We start from the raw sequence: 25,901 nt of genomic DNA on the forward strand, positions 1-25,901 counted from the left end.
ACTATATCCAAAGAGACATACCCTGACACATAACAGCACAGTGGGGGTTTACAGCTGCCTCTCACGTCTCAAGAACACTCTCCTAGTACTTGTATGTGTGTCTGAGTAAATAAATCCAACCCTATTTAAAGCCAGTAAAACAGAAACCCCACTCATAAGACAGTGGGTGTTCCTCTGTGAGCAGAACCAATATGAGAAGTCTATTCATGGAGAGCCATTAGGTAATCAGTCACACACTTACACACTCAAGAGCTGTGCTTGACAACAGATACTGATTCCCTGATACACATCAGTGATAACACAGTAAGAGTGTATGCCTTGTATTTGTCTCATTTGTTTTTTTTAAATGAAACAACAAATCTGTTTGGCACCAAATCTAAATACACAGAGGGTCAAACAGGGTGGCAGTACCTCAGCAGCTCCTGCTACGTTTAGCTGCAGCATGCCTTTTCTGTCTTTCTCCTCCATAGAAGAGTACTGGATAGACTGGACTTGGGTAAAGTTAGCTAGATGAGTAGGCTGCGGGCAGAGAAAGAAAACACGTTAATTCTACTAAAAATTATCGACTCAAAACAACACATGTATCTGCGGGCCTAACTTTTATAGACCTGTCGCATTACAAGGGATGTAGGCAACATTTGCATGCTTCTCCCTTCGAGACTGAAAGCAATGTCCATGTCATTTTTAGGTGTCATTTATTGATTTTCTAAAAATATTCAAAGAATATGAGGACAAAGGAAAGTCATTTTACATGCAAGTCAAAAGTTCAATCAGCTGAAGCATACGGCTGCACAATAATTTAGATTTCACTGAAATTCCAAAATGGACCTACGCAATTTTGAAATCTCAAGAGGCTACAATAGTTTTTAAAGGCTAATTGCGTCAAAATATCATTTTGAATTCGATATTGGAGTACTGTGTGATGCCCTGGCTACCACGTTTCCAAAATCATGCAGTCCTGCTACAGAGGTTGAGAAATGAAGACTTCAGTGGACATTGACAGTTCTATTATATTTCACAAAACCCTCAGGTTTTAAGAGGCTTTTCACAAAAATTCCATTGTTTTTTCTGAGCATTTCTATTTCTAAGTTGGCCAAACACAACTGTAACAGCAGCACCTGGTTAAAATATCAATTACTCTGATTAAAACTGTGCTAACACTGGTGGCGATGAATGATTTGCTCTTAAAAGGAACTCACTGTGGATCCCTTGTCCGTCAGGTAGCTGATTCCTTCCTCCGGCCCGATAGCAAGCTCCACCTGGATCACCCAGCTGGACTGTTAAAAAAAAAAAAAAAAAAAGTGAGTGCATGAAGAAGCTGCTTGTGGCGCAAAGCAGAAGTGGAAAAAGATCCTACATGTACATGTAGGACTTGATACCACCAGAAGGGGTCGACCTAACACAACTAACCAGAACTCTCAGAGTGCGGCAGGAGAACACGGCAGAGTGGAAGCAACCTACCCCAAGGGCACATTTGAAGCACTCCTTGTCGTAGCGGTAAATTGGTGCAAGTATCTCCAAGAACTTCAGGATGCACTGCTCATCGTCGAGGTTGGCTACCTGCTTAAACGTCTGCTGAATCAACTTGCGGAGGGTTTTAGCCTGAGCAAAAGAGGCAGAGCCAACATGAATATCCCACACGCATTTAACGGTATCCTTCAGGTGCAGAAAATCCGATGTGTGTGTGGGAGCGGATTGACAGACACATGAAGGGAGGAAGACATTGATTGACTCTGGTTCCATTCAAACTGACCTCCCCACTTAATTTCAGCGAAACAGTCAGTACAGATCAATAAGGTAACAGACACATTTAAAGAGTCATTTACCATTCAATTAGACATTAACCCATTCATCTCTTGTGTGACTTAGAAAGGGATTTTTCAGAGAAATAGTTGTGTTGCCCTGCTGGCTTTACAAGTACATGGTTACATCACCTCCAAGTACACGGATGGGAAGCTGACATAAAGAAATCCATCTAGGAACATTATTCTGCCATTTAAAATCCCCTCTATACTTCATCACTTAACACATAAAGATGCCTAACACACACACACACACACACACACACACACACACACAGATATACCATGTCATATATAATCCTCTCTAGCTGATGTAAATCTGACACCGCCACAACTTCCATGAAGATTAAAGTGCCAGGAATTCACCCTGACAAATGGCCTTTTTGATCCTTTCCCTTTTATCTGGTGCAGTCTAACAGCTGGGGTCAGAAGTGTGACGTTACACATTTTAAATATATTGTAGGAGACAGAATAATCCACACATAAGTAGTATGAATAGAATATAGTGAAGTAAAGGGTTCCTAAACATTTTTACGAATACATTTCCACAACAAATTTTCAAGACCCCTCATTCTCTGAAGCACATGAACACTTAACTTAACATTTGTTTGCTATTTACAAAATCCATGACAAACCTCCATAATGTGAAAATAGGCATTCACATGGGCACTCATGCTGTACAGACAATCCTGAACTATAAATAGCTCCCCATCTATAGATTAAACTAAAGATTAAAAGAGATTTAGCAGATTTAAGACAGGCTTAAAACAACATGCACAGATTCACAGTGGACTGGTACAGTGCATGAAATAAATAACATGTTAAAAGGATCGGCCTAAAAATACAATGGGTTCATGCTAACTTTCTTAGCACCCCCTCACCAAGGTTCATTTAAGAGGACGTATACTTCATTCATCATTTCTTTGATGGAGTTCATAAACAGGCAGATGAACCATCGCAATTACAGCCAAAACAAAATCAATCACATTGATTTAGAAACTATAAATGTAACTTGGACACAAGCCATGAGCTGATCTCAGCTGGGTCTCCTGAGTACCATATCATGAGAGGATGAGCGTCTATCAGGTGATGATTATTAAGCCTTAATTGTTTTTATTTTATCCACTCTCTTGATCTATAATGTGTTTAGAATAAACGCATGAATATTCATGCACTATGCCAACATTACAGAGCTCCACTCTGCCAGCTGTCTACTCATTAAGCCTGTGGGAGGCCTCACAATGCCCTTGTGTGTGTGTGTGTGTGTGTGTGTGTGTGTGTGTGTTTTCTCGGTGAGCTTGATAGGATCACTGTTTTAATTCCTAGAATTCCTCCACTCTAACTCACAAACACACGTATAACCACAAAGAAGTCCAAAGTGTCCACCCTTCCTGAGAGGAAGCGCTGCTCCAATCACCAAGCTGACCGTTACTACGGCAACAGGCTGACCATTTATGTCAAAGACCAGTTGCAGCACTGACACTAAGCTGTGGGTGCCAGCATTTCCTTTATAGTGGTCTGCAGTGTCCATGAAGTACTTTGGAAATATTTTGGCTGCTTTTTTTGCAGAATACTCCAAAGTTAGATTGTGTTACTTTAAAAATCCAGTTTTAGCTGGACAAACAAAATAAAATAACTTTTTTGCAAAACATCACGTGAAAGTGCAGAGTAACTTTACAGCAGTGATGCACTTCTATGTGCTGTGTTCTCCTGAAAGAATGCAAGCATCGGTGAAAGAACCTTCCCATTATACTCCTGTGACAGTATCCAAGTACAAATCAAGGGAGAGAGAGAGAGAGATGTTTTTCATCTTCCACCTTGTATTTTTTCAGGTCCTAATGACGTCACCTGAGGCAGTTTATCGGACCAACATCTTCCTGTGATGAGAGTAAATGATGGAGTTCCCCGATTGAGTTGAGTTTCATTAAAAATCACAATAAGGATCACAGAAAGGACAAATCAGTTTCCACTTTCTCATCTCTTATTTTTCTGACATTTTGTTCTTGTTTACATTGTAGAATCTTGATTTTTGTTTTAACCCGTGTTGTCTAGAAATCATAACTTGTTTTAATAATTAAAAGAAAATCATCTTTTCATGGGCTACCGCTCACTGGTTGGACTTCTAATGTGTCAGCTCTAGCTTCCTATTTATACACGAGTTATTATTCAGATTTATAACAATATTCAATTCCTCTTTGGTCTCATTTGGGGATGGAAAATATTATATATTTGCAGAGATCTTTATAACTGATTTACCTGATAGCTGATATCTCTCAATGTCAATATTATTTGTTAAAAAAACGCATGTAAACTTTGTGAATTTAAAAAAAGTTTTTTTTTTAATTAATGACATAAAAATCAACAATCAGGCTGATAATAATACATCTAAAAATTAACCGATACTTGCCAATACTGATGGTGTGCAAATAATATCCTGTATCCCCTGTCTAAATTCCAAAGTTTGCCAGTTCAATATTAAATATAAAGTAATGCAATGTGTCTGGGGTTTTTTTGCATCTTAATATTTTTTCCTGTGTGTATTTTATTTAAATATATGGTCCCAATCCTCCAGCATGTTGTGAAGCTAACAAGAGAACAAGCTCTTCAAATCACGCCGCCGCCGCTTCATGAAACTTTGATCTCCAGAGCCGACATGGGTCAGTTTCACTAAACCTCCTGGCCAGTCTGCGACGCTGCTCTACATACAGCTTTGACCACTGCTAACATCAGTCACTGTTTACTGCCACAACCATCTGGTGTGTGTGTGTGTGTGTGTGTGTTTGTGATAAAGAGAGAGAAGTGCAGTAGAGTCCATTGAGACAGAATAATCCCATTAAATGACTACCGGTCTCTTTCACCAAAGCGTAAATGACAGCTGTGCTCTCTTTCTCTGTCACTGACACACACACACACACACACACACACACACACACACACACGCACGCACGCACGCACACAGATACAAAGGGCACACACAGCTAACTTTTATCTTTAATTATTTAGCAATATTCATGATTTTCATTCTCAAATAAACTTCATGTTGTTATGGCACTTTAAAATTTATCGCCTGTCAGAGTTTTCAAAAATACGAATATTCTAGACATCTTCAGGAGAGGGAGAGGAAGAGGGAGAGGAGAGGAAAGGAGAGGAGAGGAGAGGAGAGGAGAGGAGAGGAGAGGAGAGGAGAGGAGAGGAGAGGAGCAGCTGAAGTGAGGGTGTTGAGCAGGGTTTGATTGGCAGACGGGGGACCCCCACAATGAAACACTCGCTGGCACCTCCCCCTCCCTCCTCATTGTTGGAAAGAGAAAGTGGGTTTAAACATGACCCTAGGGTCACACACAAACAGTTCCTCTCCCTTTGCAGAGCATCTGTCTGCCCGCCTCCTGACATGGAGACCTTTTGGGTCACTGGGCCTTTCTTTAACACACACACACACACACACACACACACACACACACACACACACACACACAATACGACCTTCCCCACGAACACGTGCCGTAGACTTATCACTGACACAGACGCTGTTCATTAAGTGAGCGCACCCAGCCAAAACGTAGAAATGCAGCCCTTCAAACTACAAATGGACTTCCAAACATAAATAAAACAATTAATGCAAGGTTCAACACATTTCATAGTAATAAGAATAAGAATAATAGAATTCACATTTAAAACACTGTAAACATTTTGCATTCAAACACTTTGTCTATTCATCAGTGTTCTGCAAACAAAATAACAGTAGAAACCATTTGTTATCTTTCACTTGCAATCGGCAGGATGGCCACTCCAGCTGAATCTCAATGACGATCAACAAACACGAGACAATGCTCCCAGCTGAGGTGAAAGACGTGTGGAATTAAAGCAGCCGGGCAAACATGCTGACATTCATTTGACCCTTACTCAGATTTTTAATTGAAATTGAATGACGGTGTATTGATATGTTTATGTGTACTTGAAGGTTTGTCTGTATGTGCATGAAAAAGAGTCAAAGTCACTTTGTAATCTTTGGTATATCATCATTAATTGTCATTAATCATTCATCTTGTGTGGTCTTCCACTACATTACAGTGAACTGAAAAACAAGTTTCGGTCTTAAATATGCAACAGAATGGGATCTGCCGCTGTTTTTATCTTTCTCTACCCAATCATCTCTCTGAAAGTTAACAGCATTGCAACTTATCCCACATGATACAAGCTGGAATCCCTCTTATCTTCATACTGAGCTTTCCTCTTCCTTCTCTAACATCATTCAGCTAAATTTAACTGTCTAGTTGGTCAGGACTCGTTTTCGTCAGCCAGGCCAGACGGGGTCTGACAACACATCAAACAACACATAGACTCGTCTCACTCAAGAGTGTTGCCTATAAAACTACTTTGCTTTCTTTTGGTAACTGAGCAACAACACCGCTCGGGGGGGAAGTCGGGCCAATATGAGAGCAGCTGCTAAGTGACGACTGCTGAGTGACGACTGAAAAATACCCAACGAGTCCAGTTTTGACCATAAACTTTGTGAACAATTTCTTCCATAAATACTTCAGAAGGGAAAATCTAAAGTGTTAAGATTTTAGTAGAGTGGCGCATGAGCTCCACCTCTCGCTGGATGATTAAAGCTCATCATTCTCACCTTGACTGAATCCAGCAGGTCTTTGGGGAAAAAACGCCTCAAACCGACATCTTTCCTGGATAGAGAGAGGGAGAGAAAAAGAGAGAGAGAGAGGGTTTATAATGCAGTAATTACGCAGAGGAATGTTAACTGACAAGCACTTTTTTTTTCTTCTATTACAAAATTACAGACAACGGCTACTAAGAGATACAGTTGGGCTAGACAGGCAGCTGAAGGCAGGAAAAGAGGCAGCAGAGCCAGAGAGCTATGACTAAGTGCTGACTCCAGAGCACTACTCATCTTTTCCTAAGCGAGTGGGATGAAGGAAAACAGAGACAGTGATGGAGAGATGAAGGGAGGAGACCACAGATTTCAAAGAAAGATGTGCGGAGCTAAAACAGGAAGACAGCTAATGATTCAAACACCAATGGAGAAAAGACCCAAGAGGAGGGAAAGAGCGGAAGAGAAAGGCCGATCCCCTCCTTTCTTCAGAATTTTTTTCTTCCTCAGACATCAAACACGATTCAGTCTCTAATTTTGTTGAGTGTGTGTGGTGAGCAGAATGACGATGAAACTCAGATGGTGTCAGATGAGTCGAAAGTACTAAACACTTTCAAAGGCTCCCCTTAAAAGTGGTCTCTGAATTGGAAAAACTTAATTGTTAGTCATGTCACTGACAGGTCTAAAACCATATGTTCATCCAAGTATTCTAAGCAGATTTTGAAAAGGCTGATGGAGGCTCACTTGAGGGGATTCTTAGATAGGAACACCTTTCCTGCAGCAGTACGTTTAGATGTCGCAGCACTGCAGAAAGGACATGTCCAGGTTTTATTTAGACCTGAGGGCAACATAACATTCTCTACGACTTCATCGTGAAGACAAAAAAACAGCTGTTCATAGAAATGACTGATGTCAGGAAAAATGGTAACTTTTAGTCATTCCTGGACCAACACTGATATGAGCTTGGATATGGACTGTATAAATCTGGCTCTGTGCAATGTAGGAAAGACAGAACAAAAGTCAGTCCTTGATTCAATTAGCATTAGATTTTAGGTGGAAAACCTGATTAGTGAAACTAATTTCATCATCACACATGCTGCATGTCATCCTAACAGCAGAACAAAAGTAAAATCTGTCTTTCATGTGGTGGAAACACAAAAACAAGGGGGTTTAAGGATGATGCAAGCCAAATAAGGAACGCTGACAAAGGCCCACTGATTAAAAACTGCATTTGCTCACAAACCACAAGACCTGCAGCCAAGTACATGCAACATGTGGTAGAAGGAGAACCAGCGAGCTAATCTGTAGTTTGTTTCAGTAGAAAAAAACCAAATGCAAGCTGACCATTTTTACTGTACTGCGAATTGGATTACAAAACAAAATGAATATATATATATATATACATAATGTCAAATATATTCAGTATATTCTTCCCCAAATATATCTATTCATATATATAAAAAATCTGAGAGGCACTTTGTGTTAACAAGAATGTCCTTATGATATTTAAGATTTTCCAGGAGAGAGCTACATAATGTGAAAAACTACATAGAATCACAAGTAACACATTTTCTGAGAAATGAATTAAGAATGGACTTGTAACAACTTTCTTTAAAATGTAACATGCAACATTTCGGGCTTGTTTGTTTTTTTTGTTTTGTTTTCCCTTTCCTTTTTTTCCTGCTAATTATGAAGCGATGGATAGCAGCACATTAGCTGAGCACAAAAGCTGGGAACACTGGTAAACTATAAGTGTCACAAAGCACTCACTTAGTAATAAACATTTTATGCATTTTTTTTTTTTAATTTTGGCATAGACACCTTTATTTTATAGTAGAAAGACAGGAAAGAAGGGGGGGTGATGCAGCAAAGGACCTCCAGTTGGATTTTGAAATGGAGTCAACTACATACGTGACATGCGCTCCAACCACTCGACCACCTGAGTGAGATCATGTTAAGTTTTTAATCTTAAAAGACCTGGAGTCTAAATGCAAATATCTAGACTTTTAGGGCGAGGGGGGCAAATTGACCTGGCGAACTAATCATGGTGACCCCCCCCCCCCCCCAAAAAAAACCCACAATAATAAAAAGACATTAAGTTACTGAGAGTTATTGATCTATTCCCCCTTAGCCTCGAAATGTCCCAGTTCCCCTGTGAATGATAACAAACACAGATGTTTTGTTGGAGGGGGACATTTTGTAAATTAGTAGGAAATTCTTGAGGAATAAAACAGTTGTACAAAAGAGCAACACTCTGTTGGCTAGCTTGCTGTGTTAGATTCTAACAGCACTTTCTCGACTTGGTTTTATTATGCACACCACACCATCTTCTCCTAATCAGCAGAGGCAGCAGAGGAACGATAATTTCAGAACAAAGCAAAAGAACGCAGGATAAAAACAGACAAATTTACAGGAAGGGAGCATAGTGAAGAGGGAAAGAGCTGGAAGCCAGACAAAGAGAGATGAGCAGAGAACAGACAGAATGACTGGACATTTTTCCCAGCTAATTGGAGAGCTCATTATGGGGAGAAAGAAAGACTTCAGAGGAAGAGGGCAGCTCATTAGACTCAGACTGTGTCAGAGCCAAGCCTTGTTACGCCCTTGGTTTGTTACTGTTCTCCATCGAAATCCATCTACCACAGTACTGGCAGAGAATGGCAACACATAGCAAACCAGAGCGTTAACAGAGAGCTAAATCATCACTGTATGAATTGATGGCAAATAAATAAAAACATGATTAGTGTTGGGGTTGAAAGGGGTGTGGATTTTTTTTCTTAAACGGCAATTAGCAGATTCTTATACATTCCACCTCTTCCTGACCTCTTTTAAATTCTTGAGGCTGAGTCCTTAAAGCTGTGAGGAGTTGAAATTTAGGTTATTGTGTGACTGCTGGGTTACAAAGCACAGTTCAGTTCGAGGACAGATCTGACGAGGGAAATGTCTGCTGCAAGTGAGAATCCTGATCGGTGTGTGCTGCTGCAGCTTTTTGCCCAAGAGGAAAACACTTACTCTAGCAGTTCATAGTTGGATTTCTTGTCCAGAGCATTTCCTCTCATCTCCTTGAAGAACCTCCTGGAATTGAACCCAACGGGACACAGAAAAAGAGCAAGATCAGCTACATTCACTTCAGTTCCCCCCCACAGTGAAGTGGCATTGAAGGCCGGCTATTTTAATTGTTAGTTATTGATGCGATACGATTGCATTGTGAGTTCAGATGGAACCCTTTGAAAGGCATGAAAAATACATGCAGACATCACTCTGTGGGTGGGGATCTAAGATACTGACACATTGCGAACATCTCATTAGCTCCATCCCACCAATGTTACATATCAATCCATTCTTTTTCCAAAATTTACCAGAAGAAGCATAGCATAACTTCCTGTGCAGGCTACTGTTTTCGAGCAGCAAAGAAGAAGAACTGATTTCCTTAAAGTAATATTAGTCTGAGATAAGTGAGCTAAAAGGGAAGTAGAAGGGTCCTGTTTCAGGGCTAGTATAATTTTCACCAATACCAATCCAGCAAGTATCAAAGGTGTTTCAGATCCTGTCGGAGCAAATAACAGGACATAAAAAGAAAGGAGACATTTAATGGACAGAGTGGACCGTAAACAAGCCAGCCTGTCTTACCTGATTTCTAGACAGCCCAGTTTAAGAGCGACATCTTGTTCTACCTGATCCCCAATCTCTGTCATGTAGTCATTCTTCACCTGGAAGACACAAACACAGCAGCACTGTATGAGCTAATTAAATATATCAAAATATTTATTTCTCCAAGCAACACACACACACACACACACACACACACACACACACACACACACACACACACACACACACACTCCTACTGGCCTAGATGACTTGGAAGCAAACACACACACAGGCTTCTAGCAGTGCCATATGTCTCAGTGCTGTCTCCCAGCAGAATATGAAACATGCTGGTGTGTGTATTTGAGTGTATACCTGGTGGTAGAAGTAGCTGAGTGTAGGTTTGTCTTCTGTAAACTGCTGCACAAAGGATTTTGGGAGATATCGGATCCTTAATTCATACCTACAGAGGAGAGGGAATGACCAAGTTGATTGGCAAAAATCAAGGAAGGAGGCGAGATTAAAGACCTAAAGGAGAAAATAATACATGTGAGAACAGAGAGGACTGTAGGAGAGTGGATGTGACATGTACGTAAAACGTATATGAGCAGAGGTTAAACGATCGGTGGAGGAGAGACAGACTGGAGAGTTGTTGACTTAGTCAAACAAAGCAGGCATCTGGTTCTCCTTCCCTTTATGTCCACGGTGCAAAAGGTCCTAAACATACAATAGCATTAGCAGCAAGACCCACCACAATAAAGGTAATACATCTGCCAAACCAACACAGCTCCAGCACACCACACACAAGGGCTCCTATCACCACACAACAGACGGTCCACCATATTTTGCAATAAATCCCTTCTGCTGCTTTGGCATTCAATAGGTCCTTTGCTGAAGCTAGTTCTTCATGAAAACCGTGACTTTGTCTATATTTACCAGGCAAAGTCACGATTAGTGTTTAGGAAACTGCTTATAAAGCGTATCCTCACAGCTTGTCCTGAATGGACCCGTATTTCCACGGAGTCTGAAGAAAACTGAAAAATTTACATAAATCTCAGTCACTGCACTGGCTAAAGCAAGAAATCCTTAGATCAAAATATTGCAAAACAAAGTGCAGAAGTATCAGCAAAATCTACGGAAACTAGTAAAGTGTGCATCATGCAGAAATGGCTGGAGCGAGTGCTACACAATATACAAAAACATCCTTTACTCTATGTGACTGTTAAAACTGATGCACAGCCAGCAGCTCTAAGCAGTCTCAGTGGAGCTAGTGGAGCTCTATTTCATATACGGTACCCTTTAAATTACTTGATGTTAAAAGCTCTTCATATGTTTCTAAAATCTCAATACAAATGATCTCAAAAAAATGCAGTAACATAAGCTACAAATACGACTCTTCACTAAATGCATTGTTATCTTCTGTCTTTGGTCAACAAATACTACATTTGAGCCCCTAAAATGACAAAACAACAGCAGTGTACAGAAAGAGGGAAGCACCAACAAACTGAGCGACTGTCCCAGAGATATTAACTTTGTGTGGCAAACCAGCCGCAGACACAGCAAAGATATACACTGACACACTCTTTTCCTCTCACCTCCACTCCTCGTTTGGTCGGGTCTGTTCATATTTTTCCCGGATATGGGAAACGCCCATATCTGGATGAAGCCAGTGCACTTGGTCTCTGGACTGACTGTTGCTGAGACGCAGGCCGAAACATGACGTCCAGCGTACTTTGTGGATGTCCAGAATCTTCTGGATGATTCCCTGGAGACAAAGAGTCAGTGATTGTAGTTCGTTTCCACAAACAACAACAAAAAAATCCCTAAATACTTACATAAAGGGTTACACAGTTATGAGAATCAATACTAAAAGGTGGCTTTGACTACAGCTAAATTACATTGCCATTTTAAACCAATACAAATCAACGCAGTGATAGAAGAAAACAAAATGCCAAGGGGACAACAAGATATAAAGTAATGTATGATTGTGTACTACAGCGCTGCTGTCCGGCATTTTGCTCATGGTTCATCAACAACATCAGTTTATGAGCATCTGTGTTGAAGACTTTCAGGGACTGAACATGACGTTCCCACCCAAACAAGTCTACAGAGGTACTCACATGCACAATATTGCTCACAGAACCATGTGGGATGCAATGATAAAGTATAGGGGGGCTGACCTACATACTGAAGGCTGGAAGGAGGGGGAGACAGAGGGAGGATCTTCTTGTATGTCCACAAATATTTAAGCAGTGCCAGGCAATCTCTGCGTCATGCGACTGGATGGAAACGCACACTGCTAAGTAAACTTATTCTACATCACACTAATACACACAGGGTTGCCCCGGGGTTATGTGTAGTAGAGCAAAATATGCTCAGTGTCTTTTATCAGAGCAGACAGCCAGACCTGGAGCTGACGGCACAGGGTACAAGTCCACCTCCAGAACTTCAGCTGGGGGCAACAACTAATACAGGAAGAGGAGACAGTGATGCAACTACTCTGCACGATATATTGGCCCTTTGAGGGCTTTAATGTTCATCGTTAGTCTGATACTTCCTGTCCTATTTCAATAACTCGCACAGAGATTCAGACGAACCCCTACAATAAAAATGGAGGGATGTAATTCATTTAACTGCCCACTCAACATTACATCGTTCAAACAAGTATTATCCAGGCTGTAAATACAAATGCACTAATTAGTTCTGTTCACTAAAACTAAAGAGCCAACAATTTGTCAATAAAAGACCGACAGAACCCCACCAGCCTTATTCTTCAAGACTGTGTAAAGTGCAGTCAGTTGTGAGGGCCTGCAGGCACCCAGCTGGCCACCAACGTCTTTAGATTATGAGATCTGGTGACAAAAACTCAAGGCCAGATCAATAAGAACAACATTGACAACCAAAGTCATATTGACAGGTGTGCTTTAAGTTAACTCACCAAAATCCAACATCTCCTAAATGTAATGTTTACATTTCACACCAACTGAGATTGTGACTTTATTGACATTTGCTTTTTGTTGGCTTTCTGCATCAGTATAACTTTGGATTTCAACCATGTTTAAAAAAAAAATTAAATTAGTTTGTCCAACATCAAATGTAACATTAATTTTGACCTGACACTGAAGCTGGGAGTTAGTCTACGTCATCGGATGGGACAAAATGAGTGTGTGTCTCCTCTTACTCTGACATCGGTGGCATCTCCATATCTGATGTTGGATGACCAGCAGCTTTGTTCAGTGTTGGTCTCAAAGTGATGGAAGACTTTCAGAACCCTGTCCATGGAGCCTGCCATGGTTCGGTCTGAACCTCCTGCACTCAGCCGTGACTTGGCGCCTCCCAGGAGGGCGTGATTCAGGTTGGGGTCCAGGTAGGGCGTCGCCATGGTTTTCCCTGCTGATACTGCTGCTGCTAGGTGTCTGTCATATTCTGTGAGGAAAAGAGGAGAGAAAACCAGATACTGATTACAGAGGAAGAATTAAGTGTTGAATTGGAGGAGATGATGAAAGCCATTCACTGTACTGCCTCTCACTGAGATGCGATGATGCAAACTGAGATGACTTTGAGTGCAATTAATTGACTGCATTAATTAATTCATTACTCTATTATGTGTGACAAAACGCTCGTTGCAATTTCCATAACGCCAATCAGCAGCACAGAAGCAAAAAAGATACATTTTTCTATCATATATGACAATGAAAAGAAGAAATTCTGTATTTCCAAACCTGAAACCAGCAAAAAAATATTTGTACTAATCACTAACAGACTGTAAATAGTTACCCAAATATTTCTCATCACACAACAAACTAATCAATTGATCTCGTTGCTACGGTGTGGAAACGGAACATAGCTACATAATTTCTTCTCCACTCTCATGTCTGTTAAAGTTTGGAGCGTTTAAATTCTTTCATGACCATGTACTTTCTTGTCCTAGTTGAACTTTACTTTCTAAAGCAGCTGTATCCTCTTGATGTGACAACATTCTTCACTGAGCTGAAAAACACTGAACAATGAGATACCAGAGGGAGAAATACAGAGAGAGGTGCCGTCTAGGTCAAGGCTCAGTGTCTACGCACTGGTCTCTGTAACAGAAAGAGGACAATGCACCTCGGGCAGCCATTTTTCCTGTAGAAGACATCCTGACATTGACACACTTCCTGGAATTACTTGGTAACTTCATCTCGGAATGGCATGAGGTACATCTTCCAGGTAAGTGTGTGTATGAGTGTGCATGGCACGTGTGTAACTGTAGATGAACACTAAGTAGAGAACATACTGAGAACCCTTTCACCCTCTCTTCTACTTTCTCCACCAAGAGAAAATCGATACGTTCAAGCAGGTAATTACACCTGAGGAAGAGAGGGAGAGCTGAGATATGCATGCGCGCGCGCACACTCACACACACACACACACACACACACACACACACACACAACCACACACAAAAGACAGCACAATTGTTGAAGGATATATAATAATGTAACAATATGCTCCGAAGATCTTTTGCTGACGTCAAACTATGAACCTGTTTTATTACTAAATCACACCTCTGCCTTTCATCACTCCATCCTCTTCACACACAAAAATGCACACACACACACACGCATCAGCTTTGATGGTACTCTAAGTCAGTTCCCATGGAGTCAAATGTCACCCTGTGGAGGGGCTTCGTGCTACTAGAGAGTCTCCATGAAGAGTTTTCATTCTTACCTCGGTCCCAACACATTGGGAAGGGGCTACAGCCGCTTGTCGCCATGGAAACACATGTCTGTCCCAGCCTGTGTCTGTCAGTGCCGAGGACAGACAGGCAGCTAGTGGCTTCACAACCACGCATCACACATACACACACACAAAACACACTGGAGGTTACATAAATAAACAAGCACTGTGATCCATACACAACTACAAGGAAACTTGGACACACAAAGTATCACTGACTCTGTCTCCAGAGTAGAAATGTTTGTCTCCAGCTTTTGTCAAAAGCTTAGCGTCCAAACAAAACACTTCCAGAGGGACAATGCAGAAAACGTCGTGAAGTTACACTTCTCTGGTCTTTGTAGAGTCACAAAATGTGCAGAAAACACATTTGAAGGAGGAAAGAAGGCATGATTGTCACATCATCAGACACTGGAAACAAGTAGTTCAAACTAAAAAAAAAAAAAAATCACTTTACTTGGAGTCACCCCTCTATTAAGTGTATGGAACCGTTTCCTGAAAGATCCCCAGAGATGTGGATTCACTGTAATCCACAAATGTGTCTCTTCTTCTTGTTCTGTCCACTTCTCTTCGCCTCCTCAGTGGCTTCTTTCTGATTGCAACACACTGTTAGTTTATCGGCTCATTTCTGCCCCATGCCTGCACTCCATAGTTACACAGTTGCCGTGGAAGCGTGAGGCAACCATCGCTCAGGAGAGGATTTCAGTTACTTCACTCAGTGAGGTTCCAGTGATGGAGAGAATGCCTTCTTCCTCTGGTAAAAGTTCACAGCCAGATCCAACTTTGATCCAGAGATCAGGACTCACAGAGATAGGTTCTCACTGAGATACTGCCTCCCTAACAGAAAGCTAGAGAGTGCAATGAAAGTGTGAGCTGGAGGAACAAAAGCAACAGAGACAGAGGGAAAGAGAGGCAGAGACACTGGAAAAGGCAGCGATTGTTTCAGATGAATGAGAGGAAGAGGAGGACGGAGCAGCGCGACTGAATGGGGAATAAGAGCGAGTGAGAGAGGCTTGTGGAGGAGAGGGAGGAGCTAGAAACTATTAATATGCTAATTGCTAGCGCTCAATCAAAATCCCTCCCCACTTCTGTTTATGAATCTGACCTCAGAACAGCCCATAAGTTGAACTAATAAGTCCACTGTGGGCAGAAAAGGAAAACCCTTATGATCAAGGAAAGAAACTTAAGGAAACAATTACAGGTAAGTAATTTTTGGACTATGATAATTAACAAACATCTAGAATTTTAAGTAATAAAGTTTTATCAGAGCTGAAAATAAAGATTACTTTCAAAAGGCTTTGCAACGGTATGAGCGTTTCATAGTGCAGGCTCATATTATTACTGTATTCAGTATCACACCATTTTCATCGTTATCATGATCATCTGCGATGAGGCGTCTACATTAAAGGAATTAAAAAGAACATTTTTTTCTTCCCGTGACTGATATGACAACTGATGATAACCTTCAACTTTTGTACCACAGTTTACCTAGAAGCCATTTTCATTTATGTTCGATTACTGATAGTTGACTGAATTATACATTTTGTCTCTAAAATGCACCAAAATTCACTGAAAAGTCCCACAGGAAGTCATGAAGCCAAAAATATTTTCTTCAAATGTCATTCATGACAAAGAGAGGCAGAAAAATGGAACATTACACAAGCTGGGACCAGCATATAATGTTTTCTATGTTGCAGCCAATACATTTTCTGTGAAATAAAGTATCAACTCATCATTTCAGCACGAATTAAAAAGAGGGAAAAGTCTGCAATTTAACTACCTAAATTTATTTTTATACAAAGCATAGGCCATAAAGGTTGGCCATGTATTTCCACTGAAATCCCACTGTACAAAATCAAGCAAAAATGTCCTGTAACAAGACCTGCACGACAAAATCATGAGGCAACATATTTTTGTGCCAACACTGAGGTTTCAGAACGTATGACCTAGACCCTCGATAACAAGCACATTCAATATCCCCAGCAGGACTTGAACCGGATCAGTGGAGCCAAAAGCATGAACTCTAATATTTCTAGTTATGAATGGGCAACTTAGCCAACCAGACACAACAAACTGCATGTTCCTGACAAGATACATCAATCAAACAGAATTTTTTTCCTAATTCTTAAACAAACCAGATGAGCAGCCAGGCTTTGGCCAGCATGTAAACTAGCAGCTGCAAGCAATATTCCAACCCGTCCATTTCCAAACCACAAGGTCCAAATCAACCTCACTTCAGACTGCAACTAAGTCGGTCCAGCAGCTCGGTGGGGTTCATAATATTTGGACTCTCACGGTGCTCAAGGGGCTGACTGCCACACAAAGGTTTATCTCCATGGCAGCAAGGCTATAATATGCTATAAGCGAGTGGCACCAAGAGCTGTCAGTGTTACTGCTGACCAGATGCCAGCCTCCGTATATCAATCTGACATTTATGTGGCTAAACACCTCCATAGCTCAACAGAAAGACACACACACACACACACACACACACACACCAAAATCACTGATCCTTGAATTTTCAATATTACCATGCGCATAACTTACTTAACACAGTGTGCGTATGTGGCGGGGAGTGTGTGTGAGTTTCCTTTAAGTAATTTATGCTCCATCTCAGGCCTTGGCCATTATTACCAAAATCTTCGGCAAACTGGTTTCTTTGTGTGTGTGTGTGTGTGTGTGTGCGTGAGTGTGTTTTCTTGTACTTACTACATATTGAGGACTATAATACATATTCAACAGAGTGAGGACATTTTTGGAAAGTGTGGACATTTTAGCTGGTCCTCACATCTTCAAAGGGCCGTTTGAAGGTCTAGACTTGGTTTTGGGGTCGAGGTGAGAAAGAGGTCCTGGTTAGGTTTAGGGTCAAGGTTAGGGTCAGGCAGTCTGGTTAGGTTTAGGGTACGGAGCTCGGGAATGCATTACGTCAATGTAAGTCCTCATAAAGATATAAGTACAAGGGTGTGTGTTTGTGTGAGCCTGTGAGTGTGTGTGCCTTCTATTGAGACCCTTTGTGTCAGTGGGCCGGATGTTGCCATGAATGGGAAGAGCTCTTCTGGGACTGAGTCTCTCTCCTTATCTGCTTTGTGCTGATGAACATTTCATTATTTTGGCCCAGGAGGGAGACGGACTCGCATAGGTCTTATCAGCAAACCATCAGTGTGTTTACGTCCATGCCTTGAAGTTAAAACACAAATCCATTTGACTGAAAACTGCATTTTACCTGAAAAAACAGTGCTATCATTCAAGTCATATACACTTCTCAGTGCATAAATACATTACTGTCTTGCTGCAAAGCTAAAAGTAAGAATGCAATTTTTTATTTATCCCAAAAGAACAGCACAGCCATTTATCATTTAACACTGACTGCTGTGATTAGATTGAAAATGAGTTCCAGTTTGCTCCTTTAGTGACTAAATCGTCTGCTCAACCGAGTTACATTTTAAAAATCTGTGGCTTCGAATGTTCTTTCTTTCCAAGAAATATGTTTACCGGCATAAACTTTGAGTCTTCTTCCTCATGGTAAAGTGTGTGTGAGTGTGTGTGTGTGTGTGTGTGTGTGTGTGTGTGTGTGTGTGTGTGTGATGCATCTGTCTGCGTCAGAATGTATATCAAGATATCAATCATCAGTCTGCTCATGCTTATAAATCAGATACATCTGAAACTACTCAGCTGGTCTCTTGGTCAGTTAAACTGGACGATACTGGTCACCAGCTAATAACTCGATCCATCTCTAATTCAATTTCATGAATTCCAGATTCCAGCACTACAATGTTCCCTGCTGTGTTGTATTTTTGTTCAACAAATCAAAAGAAAGTGCAATATCTGATAACTCGGCAACACACTGGTGACCTAATTTGGTATAAGTGGACAGCAAGATCTAGATTCAGGACATGATGCCTGGAGACGTACACATGCTCTTCTGATTTATTCAGTTCAGAAACAACTTTACAGCCTCTGGCCATTAAAAATGAACTGGGCCCATCTCAAAAGGAACATATTCTTAAATTAAACACACCAGGAGCTTGAAAAATAACCCGACTCGATCTTTATTTTCTCTCCTGCAAAAGTATGACTCATATAAAAGCATAATCAATGTTGGGTTATTTTTCCCCCCCACAATGGCTATTAGGGACCCCTGGTGGTCACCTGACCTGACCTGAGCTTTGTGCGTGAATGAAAGCAGCAGCTGTATGGTGATGAGTGCTGCAGCCGCTGTGTTTGACACAATGTGAGTGACGGCAACTCACCTGTGTAGTAGGCAATCCTGGAAATATCTGAAAGACAAACAGAAAAATGAGTTAATGATCTTGTTACATTGTAAGAAGCGTGAACAAGCAAACAGGATATGTTAACATTCGACGTTTGACACAAGTTCCTCAGCAGGTTTCTTAAGTACCTTCACTGTCAGAGGTAAAAGACATTCTTTCAACTGATAAATAATGGATTGAAGTTTTGTTAATTCATTCATATCTAAATGATTTTTAGTCAATGTAAAGAATGGCTTTTATTCTTTTCTTTTCCCAAATGAACTATTCATTTGTTTATTGGATTGATTTAAAAGTAAATCAATATCCTTTTGAAAAAAATACAGGATATTGGCTCAGGAGAATCGATATCCAACTGCTTCATGATTTACTTAACCCAAGTTTTCCATTTTAAAGAGCTCATTTCAGTTCTTTGCTACTTTCCGTTTGTTTTTGTGTTCAGGGCTTTTGGCTGTCAGACAAGGATTCTGGGCTTCAGGTCCACCTACCTTTGTGACTGATGAAAAAGTTCAAATAAAAGACAATATATGATTGAACACTTCATGGTCCTCAAGCGAGTAAATTTTTTGGGAAGTTGGGAGGTTTTGTTGTTTTTTTTTCCTTTGACTTTTACCATTTCCATCAACCTTTTTCAACGCAGTACTTCCAAATGCATATGAAAACATCGATGGAAACCTGAATGTTTCTGATTAATATGCCTACTTTTGGAGATCTTAACCCAGCCATCTGCTCAGAACAAACAGAACTGGCCATAGAAAGCTTTTTCCTGGGGAAAAGATGTCAAATCTAATAAAAAATAAACTGAATCTGTAGCATCTGCTTTGTGTGGAGTTAGTCCCCCCTGTCTGACCACTGAGGTACATTACACTAAATACGTAATAAAGCTCCCCGAGTCCCATAGGAAGCCCTGGAGGAGCCTTTTGGTTACTTGACACCCAGTTAGAGCATCACAGTGATAGAGCTGTGTACAGGCGGAGGTCAGGAGGATAAGTGCCAGAGTGCTTTAGACACCCTGATGAGCACACACATTGTGCCCAAGCATGCACACATGTACACACTTAAGGGGTTAAATGACGGCGGGGGTGATCATCAAAGATGATGTAATGCTCAGAGAAACCTATGAAGGGAAGTGACAACCAGGGCATAGATTGACTATTATCGACAAGTCACATGACACCAGTCGCTGTATGTGTGGATGGTAGAAGCAGTGAGAAGGGCTCAACACCCTGACAGATATCCCGATTAACTGATCTGGATGTGACTCACGATGCTCATGTCTCAAAGTTTCAATAATTATATCTAGATAGATCAGAAACCCGCAGACACCATCTGTCCTGCGGATGCTGTGAGAGCGTCAGTCTGCCACCCGCCATTTGTGCTTCACCGTCATTTAAGTGCTATGTAGCCTGAGATCTGCGGCCACGATGGAGCTCCGGCAGTCTCGTCTGAGATGTCTGTGATGGTCTCATTTAAGAGAAACAAGATTAGCCAATTACCGCTTTATCCTAACCCTATAACCTGCATGTTCAATGGCCTGCAATGCATGTATATCAAACTGGGTCATTGGTCTGTCTAACACATACACACCCACACACACACTTGCAGGCAGCCCAAAACACCTGCTCATCAAGCTGTAGTCAAGATTCAGACAGAAGATATGCAAGGAGAATTTCCCGGTTATAAAGAAATAAATTCATCGTCTATGCACTAATTCCATTCAAATGTGGTCCTGCTGCGAGTGTGAGGCCATCAATCGACATCTACTACTTTGCAGGATACGAGAAAAGCTCATTACAAGGGTCCTCTGACATATTCGAATTAACTTGTTTCTTTAAAACTTGTTGGGGCACATCGTCTCTGAGCCATTGTTGCCGACATTATAAGTCTGTCTTCGTAAGATATGTTAAGCAAGTGGGTGCTGAAGCTGATGACTGCCAACACGCACGCACCTTTAGAGACATAAGCACACACGTACACACACTGTTGATGGTCTCTGTTTGCAGGCAGTGTATAATTGCATGTTAACCACAGTAATTAGACTGAGCACTCATGACTGTCTGTTCTGCACTGATCTTAAATACTGGTCTTTGATCAGTACTTACTGGAAATCATAGTTTGAGGGAAGAAAGAGGAGACATAACAGACACAAACCCTCTGAGAGGTTAAAAATAATCCCTTATTATGAATTAAACAAAACATTAAAAATCAAGAACCACAGTACAGTGTGTGTGTGTGCAGCCAAACTGAGCAGCAAATTCTACGTTAACATCTGAATAGCTGTGTTTAAGCTTTGCCTTTGCATATCCAGAGAGCTCAGATTCCGTTTGAATGTTAATGTAGAATGAGAGGTTTAACTGAGCCAGCTGTCATGCTGTCATTACATTCACTGAAACCCTGCAGTTTAACAGTGACAGATCAAACTGGCGAAGGAGAACCCAAGAAAGTTTTCATTCTGCCAAAAAGATTCAGTGAGGAGCGCACTGTTCCACCTCACTGCATGTTGCCTAATGTTAAACCTTCAAGCTCTGTGTGTGTGTGTGTGTGTGTGTGTGTGTCTGTCTGTCTGTCTATGACCCTCTGGATAAAAAGAGGCGTTACTGGAGCATGCAGTCTGACATTGCAGCAACATAATACCTGCGAGGCACAAATCACACCTGCGCACACACAGAAGTAAAGCATCTGTACTGGAAATGATGTTCACAAAGGTTTATATCTTAGTCAGAGTTCAGGGCCTTGGTATTTAATTTAAACAGTCCACTTCATTGAAAGTAAAAAACATCAAAGAACTGCAATGGTCAGCTGACCATGGGATGCAAATAGAATGGTGTGTGTTTCTGATGATATTATTCACAGATAAAGATCAACGCTGCAAGCAATTTTTCAAAGTCTGTGTTACACAGACATGAAATTAAATGCACTGCACATTTGCACAGTCCAGATAAGTCCTACATGCATGCAACATAATAAGGTCACGTAAACGCATGACTGCTCATACACATTTATCTGCAAAAGCACACACGCCTTGACACACACATTCACTCAAGTGTGTATAGTTCAGGTGCAGTGATAAAGCTACTGGAGCGGCACGCATGTTAATATCTCAAACGAAGAGCAGATGTATAATTCAACACAACAGATTTAGGATGAACGACCTACAACTGAGACAGAAGGTTTTTTTTTAATGATATTAGTCTAAAATATGCTAAATCAACCAAACCACTAGTGTAACTCAAATCCCAGTTCAGGGAAAACATATATTTACTCTTGCTTACCCACTTAAGATAGGTTTTCGGTAAAGGAAAACGTAGAAATATAAAATGAAATATTCAAAGCTGAAGGCAAGCCTCTTTGATTTTGTATGAGTGTTACCACAAGGGAGCTGATTGGCCAATGAATGCAGGGTATCATGGGTTCGTCTCTACGCTCTGTTAAGAGGCAAATGGCTGACAACACACAAAATTACAGTCCTCTCCAGCCTTTAAGGTTTCTTTTCTGATTAGAAGACTGACAGAGTGATGCATGAAAGAGAAATTTCGGTATCCTCTGGAGGAAATTTATGATTTGACCCGAGTGTATATTTTGATCGTAATAATTCCATATAACTTTGTACTGACAAGCCTAGGATCTGTCATCACAGCTGTTTGGCTGCAAGTAGCGGCAGGTACAAGGAGCAGCAGCAGTCCTGTATCCTACGTGATCTAATCCCAGGTGGACAGCTGTGTACCTGTGAGCACACTTGCACTGAGATCTGATCACTCATCACAGATGTGGCCGGGGACACGTGGCTATGTGAACGACTCAAATGTGACCTCATCCACGTTGAAGGAGCGCCTGACGTTGTGTGGGTGAGAGGAAAAGAGCGTCAAAACTCGTGGCTGATCTGGTTAATCTGGAACAGATCAGAGATAAAACCCCGTCTGTATTGTTTTTTTCTTCTTCTTCTTCTTCTTCTTCTATATTTTAAATGTTCACCCAACCAGGACGGGGAACATTCTGTTGGAACAAATGTATGAACTGACAGCAAAGTGCACCGCTCCCTATCTTGTTAAAAGTTAATCTAGCTCAAACAGCAACACATCTCTATGTATATTTCTCTCTTTCTTTGTGCAACTAACTTGAACAAATAAAATTCCAGTATCTACCATCCAAACAATTTGTTAGTGATATAAATCAACATATGACATAGGCTATTACATTACTCAGTCAGCAACTACAACACGTTATAAACAGCCCGCAGCAACAACAACCCACTTGGTCTTTGCAATCAGGGACCAGGTTGAGTATGTGTTCATTAAAATGATGCACCACCCCATGACAACACAACACATCTGATTTTGGATGATTTAGCAATGTTGATATCTGTATAAAAATATGTTTAGAAGATATTTATATTCTGTAAATACTGAAAACGTCACGTAATCGTAAATTTACCACACCGCTTCCTAGTCAAACAACAGATGATGAGTAACAAAAAAGAAAGAGACCAGAGCAAAACTAGGCTGATGAAAAGATCAGCCATCAGACCAACATTGATAAACTGGGGGTGGGGGGGCTGCTATCTACTGATACCAATGCTATTTTGTATATCTCCAGTTAACTTGCATGTTGAGCAGGAAAATGAGATCAGCAGTGGGGAGTTGAATTGTAATTCCAGGTGCAAACTCACTTTCTTAGAGCTAGTCCACTTGGGATTAGATCACTCAGGATGCATGTTAATATCACGTCTAAACAGGGCCTGCATTTGTGTGTGTGTGTGTGTGTGTGTGTGTGTGGGCAGGAGCTTGTTAACTATGCTTCTTGTTTGACAAATTTCCACCAATGTTGAACCATGATCAAAAATGTCCAAACACACTGAAATATAGATGATCTAACCTAGAAACAAAATGCCACAGGGGGATTGTTACATCATGGCTAAACATTCATATACACACACTCTTACATTAACACACACACACACACACACACACACACACACACACACACACACACACACACACACACACACACACACAATAATACACACTAATGCTAGTCCGTGCAGGAAATATCTACAAAAGGATACACGCTTGTATTCAAATACAACCCACTAATTTGACATGCATAATATGTTTCCATCCCACATACAACTCCCACACACACACACACACAAACATTTCAAGATGAAGCCTCCTACACACATACACACACAGACTTGCATTTCAGCTACACACACATGATCCTTCATCAGAGTGAGGCAGATGGCACCAGGGCTGTTACTATTATTTTCATAACCTATTCGTCTACTGATTAGTTTCAGTCAAGTTATCCGTAAGGTGTCTGAAAGCTGGAATAAGTTAATGTTAATTGTCTTCATTATGAACCTATTTGTAGGTTTTTTTTCTATTCTTAAACCTTTGACTGATTTCTTCAATGAAATATCGAGCATTAAATCATTTGTTTTGTTGGACAACAAACTAAAACGCTTGCAAACGGGAATCTGTGATTGAAACTGAGCTTTCTGTAAAAAAAACAAACAAAAAAAATGTTTGAAGTCATCAAAATGTAAGTTGAAAAGTCCATTAACAGCACAATTCCAGTTTCATCTGTCATCAGCTGCAAATGTGCATATTTTGAAGCTTCATTTTAGTCAAGACAGACTTATTGTTGGATTCGCATAAGATTGCCACAGACATCATACCAAATTTATTTTGAATCTATGACAAACATACATGCGCAAATAATACATGTACTGGAAAGATACAGCACTGTAAGATGAAGTGCTTACCGTGGTATAATCCTTCCATTTCAACTCGAGAAGAGAGGAGAGGAGAAGAGAAGAGAAGAGAAGAGAAGAGAAGAGAAGAGAAGAGAAGAGAAGAGAAGAGAAGAGAAGAGAAGAGAAGAGAAGAGAAGAGAAGAGAAGAGAAGAGAGATCCCCCACAACTGACAGGCAGCTAAACTGGGAGAGCCAAAATCCCGGGCTTCTGTGGTCCTCTGGTTAGAGTTGTGATGTACCAGCTGGCCAACTCTGTAATGATGGCTAACGTCAGCTTACAACCCAGCATTCCCCTCTTAATCCCTCTACGACTACTACTACTACTACTGACACACAGGACAGCACGAGTGGGATGAGAGTAACGGGAAAGAGAGGAGCAAGAGGGGGGAGGGAAACCAGAGAGAGAGAGAGACAGGGAGGATGGAGGCGGAGGGAGGGTGGTGGTGGTGGTGTGGTGTGGTGTGGGGGGGTCTTTGTGTCCCAGGAGAAGGATGGAGGGGGAGAGAGAGAGGGAACCAGATGTATGAAACACAGAGATAGCAGGAGAGGATGGGAAGACATAAGAAAGGAGACAGAAACCAATAACACAGAAAGACTTGACAAGATGAAGGAGAAAAAGGAGGAATGAAACGAGCCCACAAGGAAACCCAAGATATGTAAAAAAGAAAAAGGAAGAGGCAAAAAGAGAGGTGACTTCTGAGGGGGAGAGGAGCATATGGGTTATTTAAACAGTGAGAGTGAGTGTGTGTGTGTGTGTGTGTGTGTGTGTGTGTGTGTGTGTGTGTGTGTGTGTGTGTGTGTCTCTCCTTTGGCTATTCTCCCTCTCTGACACAAACGCAGCACCCCCTGTGCAGCTACATAATTAGGCATAATGCGATGTTCATAGCTCACCGCTGTCCAGCAGAAGAGGTTTCACTTCACACAGGAAAAACTGAACAAATATGGGGTACAAAGAGGAAAACTAGCGCTTGTTTTGTTTACCTAAGAAATTTATTTAAAAGGCCTCTATTCTGGAATTGGGGTTGTTTACTATTCACATTTGAACTGATAAAGATACTGGAAAGGCACCGGCTACCGCTACTTGTCTTTCTCCGAAATAAAAAAAATATCACTTCAAGTTGTACATTTATTCTTTATTCACTCACTTGACAGGCTCAAATCCAAGAAACAGATTC

At 41.0% G+C, this 25,901-nt stretch overlaps 1 protein-coding gene across 7 annotated transcripts in view; it reads right to left on the reverse strand.

Annotated features, from left to right (window-relative positions):
• ptk2aa (protein tyrosine kinase 2aa) overlaps positions 1 to 25,043 on the reverse strand; it is a 50,553-nt gene extending 25,510 nt beyond the window's left edge. For 4 of the 7 annotated variants that reach the window (XM_086194356.1, XM_086194360.1, XM_086194355.1 and 1 more), the window contains exons 1-10: positions 14,698 to 15,625; positions 13,172 to 13,416; positions 11,586 to 11,755; positions 10,366 to 10,453; positions 10,033 to 10,112; positions 9,415 to 9,477; positions 6,427 to 6,481; positions 1,462 to 1,602; positions 1,200 to 1,277; positions 412 to 519 (exon numbers count right to left, since the gene is read on the reverse strand). In XM_086194356.1, coding sequence (XP_086050482.1) covers positions 412 to 519; positions 1,200 to 1,277; positions 1,462 to 1,602; positions 6,427 to 6,481; positions 9,415 to 9,477; positions 10,033 to 10,112; positions 10,366 to 10,453; positions 11,586 to 11,755; positions 13,172 to 13,416; positions 14,698 to 14,821 — 1,152 coding nt within the window. In that variant the 5' untranslated portion in view covers positions 14,822 to 15,625. Of the gene's footprint in view, positions 1 to 411; positions 520 to 1,199; positions 1,278 to 1,461; positions 1,603 to 6,426; positions 6,482 to 9,414; positions 9,478 to 10,032; positions 10,113 to 10,365; positions 10,454 to 11,585; positions 11,756 to 13,171; positions 13,417 to 14,697; positions 15,626 to 18,953; positions 18,981 to 24,735 lie in introns of those variants that run through there. The other 3 variants (XM_086194357.1, XM_086194359.1, XM_086194358.1) reach the window with 3 other exon arrangements.
• Positions 25,044 to 25,901: the final 858 nt, after the last annotated feature.

Source organism: Aulostomus chinensis, chromosome 22 (assembly GCF_037954235.1).
Source record: "Aulostomus chinensis isolate RoL2024-O1b breed Wild chromosome 22, RoL_Achi_v1.0, whole genome shotgun sequence".
In the NCBI taxonomy this organism is placed as follows: domain Eukaryota; kingdom Metazoa; phylum Chordata; class Actinopteri; order Syngnathiformes; family Aulostomidae; genus Aulostomus; species Aulostomus chinensis.